At 46.3% G+C, this 6,368-nt stretch overlaps 2 protein-coding genes across 2 annotated transcripts in view; one reads left to right on the top strand and one right to left on the bottom strand.

Annotated features, from left to right (window-relative positions):
- Positions 1-867: 867 nt before the first annotated feature.
- Positions 868-5,868, bottom strand: NUDT19 (nudix hydrolase 19). The gene is made up of 3 exons (XM_064671249.1): positions 5,137-5,868; positions 3,121-3,328; positions 868-2,092 (listed from the first exon to the last, which is right to left on the bottom strand). The coding sequence occupies exons 1-3, from the start codon at positions 5,806-5,808 to the stop codon at positions 1,866-1,868; spliced, it is 1,107 nt and encodes a 368-aa protein (XP_064527319.1). The 5' UTR covers positions 5,809-5,868; the 3' UTR covers positions 868-1,865.
- Positions 5,837-6,368, top strand: part of ANKRD27 (ankyrin repeat domain 27) — a 53,765-nt gene continuing 53,233 nt past the window's right edge. The window contains exon 1 of the mRNA XM_064671246.1: positions 5,837-5,969. The gene's annotated coding sequence lies outside the window, so the exon portion shown is untranslated. The remainder of the gene's footprint in view (positions 5,970-6,368) is intronic.

Genomic DNA, 6,368 nt, shown 5'->3' with positions numbered 1-6,368 from the left:
GGAATTATTTGAGACTTAAAGTCTCCTTTGTAGCGGAGACACTTGTGAGATAATGGTAATTCTTTGAAAATGCTGGTAGTTCTTTTAACTAATGCGGGGACAACAGGAAAAAAAAGAAGAAAAAAAAAAGACCAGCTGTAGCACTGGAAGCAGGAATATGTATCCATAAGGGAGAATATAGGGATGGTGCTTGGGTGTTTAGGAGTGGGATCAGGAGAGCTAAGGCACAGCTGGAGCTGAATGTGGCAAGGGATGTGAATAATAATAGTAATAGCTCCTAGAGGTGTGTTGATTACAAAAGGAGGACTTAAGCAAATGTACACCCCTCACCCCCAATCCATCAGACAGGAGATCCAGTGGAACCCACATGGAAAAGGCTCACAGGGTTTCTTTGACATTTGACAATTTTTTTTTCCCCTCAGTTTCTGCTGGCAGTCACTCTTCCCACATCTCTCAAGTCCCAGAACCTCAGGGGGGGTGAAAAAAGTACCTTCCCTAGTTGGAGAAGACCAAGTTCAAAACCTTCTGAGAAACCTGAATATAGACAAGTCCTTGGAACGTGATGAGATGCATCCCAGGATTCTGAGGGAAATGGCAAGCCTGGGTGCTAAAGCACTCCCTCCCCACTGTATTCGAACAGTCATGGCAGTGACTGGAGAACAGGGAATATCCCACCTGGCCAGAATATTTGGAAGGAGATACTGTACTGCATAATGTACATTATACACAGTGCTCTGCTTCCCATGCTCCGTGTTCAGCAGAGGTTTACAAACCTCAACGAGGTCTGCAAAATGAACAACAATCTGGGCATGTTCTGAGACAGAAGACACACTTTTTTTTCCAGTCCAAATGAATACTACAAACCGATTTAATGAAGATGTTGCAGCAAGTTTTAATTGAAACACAGAACAAAAAGCTGGAACAAAGCTTTCTGAACAACTTTATTGACTAATCTCAAGTCATCACTCATTCTTCTTCCAGATAAAGAATTTGCATCACTGCTCCACTGACTCCACTTATTGCATGAAAAAAAGATAAATCCAACAAATCAAAAATCCAAACCAAAAAATTAAGCAGCAGTCTTTCCTCTGAAGTTCTTAAATCTCAAATATATTTAGTAAAGTAGTTAAGAAGCAAAATGTGGGATGCTGGAATATGGAAGTGAGTGTTTCCAAGGAGGAACATTATTCCCTTAAGTTGTGGGTATCTTTTTGGAGCTAAAAAATTAAATGTTTCTATTTTTTTAAATTGCTAGCAACTTGAAGATAAAAAAATATAACAATAAAAATAATGCACTTGATCTGATAGAGGACTTTGTTTAAATTATCTCTACCTTTGGAAATTGTAAAGTTTTGTATAATTACCACTAGTAAAAAGAATTTAGGTGTATCAAATATAAAAATGGACTTTATAATATTCTTTTAAAAATTGTATTTTAGCTAATAAATCTCTCTCTATATACATACACACACTGCTTTTCCCAAAAATGAAAGAGAGACTAGACTGGGAGATGTCAACAAATATGGAATGAGAGATTTCATTCATTTGTAGACACACATTGCACTTATCTAATAGGTAACTTTGGGAAGCATAGTAAAAGAATTCTTCAACTCAAAACATGCTTGTTCTGAACAAAATATATACTTAAAATTTTCAGTGAGAAAAGGACCTTTGTGACTTATCAGTGGCACAGCTGTTTCAAAGACTCAGAGAATTAGGTACACATAAATCAGACAACACAAACACACACACAGACAAAATGCTTTGGCAGGACAGAGAAATGTTTTCCTGACTACTTGGCAACAGTCAGAAAGCACCAAAACCACACTGAATATGTATTGTTCTAGATTTAAACCAAACACATACTACAATTTGCTGTTGTAATCTGAACTATCACAGTTTATCATCAGTGGATTGATATGCTTATATTTTGCTTGAATATTAACATAGACAGCATAATTGTGGATGGTTTTTATTACTATCCTGTGAAATATACTGCCCTCTTTCATGAGCTCTTCAATCTTCTTATCTGTTGACATAATTGTTTTTTTTTCTCCTGTATAATCTGGATCTTCTGGATATAACTCATCTCCTGGGGGTGGAAAAAAAAAAGTTTTAGTTATAGATGGCCAACTTTATTTTTCAGCTTTTTCACTGAGTGACACTGCAATTTTTAATATTTATCAGGACATGAAACTCACTGGAAATGTATTTTGCAATGCAAAAGTAAATTGCCTCTAAACATCTTTGGATTTAAAAATAGAGCCATAAATTTCCAGAAGCATCTATCAGTGAAACTGCAGTGCACATTTGAGGTGTTGACTTAAATGTTCCAGAGCTCCTGATAGTGTTAATATGCTATAATTGCAGCCTGGGGAGATAGGAGTTTATATAACAGGTGGAGAACAGGACAAATGCTTTTTCAAGTGTACTAAGAACAGAAGCTTTGTTTTGTTGATGAAAACAGTGTTTTGCCATATCAAGGCAAACTACTTTTGTGCAAGACTCCTAATAGACCCCAAATACAGAAATCCTAGAGGTCTATTGTGACAAAAAAAAAAGAGAAAGCCTAATGAAAAGCAATCAGAAAAAGCAGAAAATAATAAAAAGTATGTGCAGCTTTTCTTAACGCTGCTTGTACATGATTATGAAATGAGAGAGACTTAAGTAGGAGAGAGGGCAGGAGGAAGGCGACTTAATGTCTTGTTTTAGTGCAGTGCCCTGTCACTGCAGTTGTGAGGACTGATAATGCAGCTGTGCTCGAGTCCCTTGTCCTTACAAAGACAAACGGATAACTGAAGTAAATGAGAATTCCCACTGAAAAGGACTAAACAGGAGGAGTTCTAAATACATCCTTCAGATTAAAAAAAGCCAAAATGCTCGAGTTTCTTCATAAATAAACATTATGACAATGGTGAGATGATGACATTATAAGTAAGAAACAAGTGTGCTGTCTGTGACCCCCTGGCTCGTCTCTGACAGCAGCCACTGTCAGAACTGGAGCAAACAAGGAACCACGCGGTACAAACGCAACTTAAAAGAGTATTTTCCTTACAGATGGTTTATGTCATGTGGCTTGAGATGCTGTATATTTAAGGGAACCTCCAGGTGTTCCCTTACCTGGCAGCAGCTGGATGGAGCCATCGGAAGCAGTCAGCATCACCGGCATCCAGTGCTCACAGCCCTCCAGAGCTCGCTCAGAGCTGAACTTGTGTAACTCACTGAGGGAAGAGAAGTTGCAGAGCCTACAAAATTCATAGAACTGCGGCGGAGGAAACCATATTTCTTGAGACTTAAAGCGTTCAATGGCTTCTGGAGGTGACGACCACTGTAAGATGAAAACAAGCCTTGAAACAGTAGTTTCATCAGCAGATAGAAAGTCTGAGTAACCTGAAAAATCATTAGCAAGGAAGCCTTTACAGAAAAAGAGCTTGCAACATCTGAACACAAAAAACCCCGTGTATAAACTATACCAAAATAACAACAAAGAAATTTTGAAAATTGAAAAACGTAAGCCATCTATAAAAGTTACTCCTTTCTTTCCAATAAAAATAAGGGGTTTTTTTACACCTAGACATGCCAGGTTTAGAAACCAACATTTGTTTTAGGGAACTGACTAAAAGTCTACTGAAACCAACAGAAAACATTAAACTCAGCGCCACCAGAGGCTGCTACTGATGCTTTGAGATTTAAAAGTACCTGTAAACATCTGCTTCTTACATGCATTGTTTTCAGAGCGTGAACACCCAGCTATTCAAGCTTATTCTGCATGTTTAAACTATTGGTGATCTTGATTTCGTCTCACATGGTGAATTTGGTAATATAAATGTGTGCATAAGCATTTGCAGTGCATTTATGCTGTTATTAGCAAAATTAGAACAAACATGAACTCTTTTGAAGATGAGATCTCAGGTACTTTTGAATTTCTGTAGAAAATCTGTTAAAAAAATTACATATCGCAGCATCAGCGATACCAAAATTGTTAGGTAAGCTTTTACAGAACTGTCTGGTTTCTCATCTACTTCTAACTTGCTATTGAACTTTTCAGAATTCTAGAAAAACTTAAGGACCCCAATGTAACTGACCATAAAAGAAGTTTCTTTGTAAATTTTGTTACTTTTGCTCACTTAATTTAAAAAAAAAAGGTAAAAAACCCCAAAGCTTCAAAATTTTTAATAGACTATTTCAGCAAGTTTGTATGTTACTTAAAATATTCCAACTAACTCTGGAAAACTAAAATTACTAGCATCTTTTGCAGCCCTGGAGTATACCTGTACATCCCCCATGGATCTCTCCCAGCATACTGTGTTAAGGGCATGTGAGAACCCTTCCCTGCTCTGCACGAATGAACGTGTAAAAAGTGATACTTGTCATCTGCCTTTGAAAGAGACGGTAATTCAAGGTGAAAGTGATGTGACAGGACACGGATCCTGTGCCATAACACGTCAGGTAAAACGACCTTCACAGAACACCCTCTCCCAGCAGCTGCTCCAGCTGCACCTCTGGTGAGGGGGCAGTGGCAGCTCCAGGGGTGCAGGGGAGAGGGTCCCCTCCCTTCCCTTTCCTCACGTCTTAAGGGCGCGTTATCAGGATGGCTTTGATGGACTGTTCGATCTGTCCTGTGAGGAGCCCTGAGGGAGCTGGGGGGGCTCAGCCTGGAGAAAAGGAAGCTCAGGGGGGACCTCCTCGATCTCCGCAACTCCCTGACAGGAGGGGGGAGCGGAGCCAGGTGGGGGGCGGGCTCTGCTCCCAGGGAACTGGAAGCAATAGGACAAGAGTCTTAAGCTGCAGCAGGGGAAATTTGGAGTGGCCATTAGGAAAAATTTCTTCACAGAAAGGGTGATTAAACATTGGAATGAGCTGCCCAGGGAGCAGCGGAGTCGCCGTCCCTGGAGATGTTCAGGAAGATCAGATGTAGCACTTAGTGCCAAGATCTAGTTGACACGGCGGCGTTCGGTCAAAGGTTGGACTCGATCTCAGAGATCTTTTCCAGCCTTAACTGACTGTGATTCTGGGGGCAGGAGCGCCCGTGCCCATCGGAACTACCGCCCGGCCGGTCCGTGCGGCATCCCAGGCATCCGGACCGTGCAAGCATCCCAGGCATCCCCATCCCCGCGGCGCGGGGGACCCTCTTACCAGCACGGCCGTCACCTCCTGGTCGTCCTGCGAGGCGTGGGGCGGCCGCTCCTCCAGGCAGCACAGGTAGAACGCCGTATCATAGCGGCGGCCGCGGCCCACGGGCGTCAGCCAGTTGCTCCACTCGTGCAGCGCCCAGATGTTGGGGGCGCAGCCCAGGTGCCGGCACAGCTGCAGGAAGCAGGACGGGTCCTCCTGCACCCGGCGCCGCCACCGCCCGAGCTCTGCGGCGGGCGGCAGGCGCTCGGCGGGCAGCGGCGGGGCCGGCCCGCGGCCCGGCACCAGCAGCAGGATCCCCGCCTCCTCGAAGGTCTCCCGGAGAGCGCAGATGCGGAAGGCGACTTCCCCCGGCAGCGGCGAGCCCAGGCGCTCCCGGTCGGTGGCGAACAGCGGGGCGCGGACCGCGCCGGGCGGCGGCGGCTTCACGGCGCCCATCCCGCAGCGCGGCGCGGCGGGCAGCACCGCCAGCCACTCGGCCGAGAAATCCGCCGCCTCCACCAGCCCGCCCGGGAACACGTGGGCGCCGGGCATGAAGCCGCTGCGGGAGCTCCGCCGCAGCAGCAGCAGCTCGTAGTCGAAGGGGCCGAGCGGGCAGCGCGGCGGGCGGCCCGGCGAGCCCGCCGCCAGCAGCAGCGTGGCCGCCTCCCGCCAGTGCCGCAGCCGCGGGTTCATCTTGGCCGGGCCGAGGGCGCGGGGGCGGCCGGGCGGCACCGCCGCCTGCGCTCCCGGAGGAGCCACTGCAGCCGCGGGAGCGGGGCGGGACCGCGCGGAGGGAGGGATGGAGGAGGCGGGCCGGCGGCCGGGATGCCCCAGCCCGCGTCAGCCCTAAGCCGGTAAGTAGCGTGTGTCCTCCGAGGGCGAAAGCTTAAGGAAACGCAGGGGGTTTAAGGCAGAACGGCCGAGAGGAACGAGGCGGTATCGATGGCTTTGGGTTCGCTTGGGAAATACGGCTTGGGGTATCTCCCGCTTCCTGAGTGTATTTACAGCGCGACGACGTGTAAATGCTGAGCTTCCTCGGAGCCCAGAGCCTTCCCGAGTACCGCTGGAGGGGCTGTAGTTGCAGCCCCAGGAGTCAGCCCCGGGTCAGAAACCAAGGACTCGGATTTGTAATCGTAATACCGCTGCTGACCCGCCAGCTGGCCTCGCAGAAATCTCCTTATCTCAATTCCATAGCAAGCCATGCTGATAACAAAAGTCATTTTAGGTCTGTAATTAAACGTAGCATGCGCTAA

This window comes from Pseudopipra pipra, chromosome 14, assembly GCF_036250125.1.
Source record: "Pseudopipra pipra isolate bDixPip1 chromosome 14, bDixPip1.hap1, whole genome shotgun sequence".
NCBI lineage: Eukaryota > Metazoa > Chordata > Aves > Passeriformes > Pipridae > Pseudopipra > Pseudopipra pipra.
Note: the sequence above shows the minus strand (reverse complement) of the source record. Positions and strands in the feature narration are given on the sequence as shown.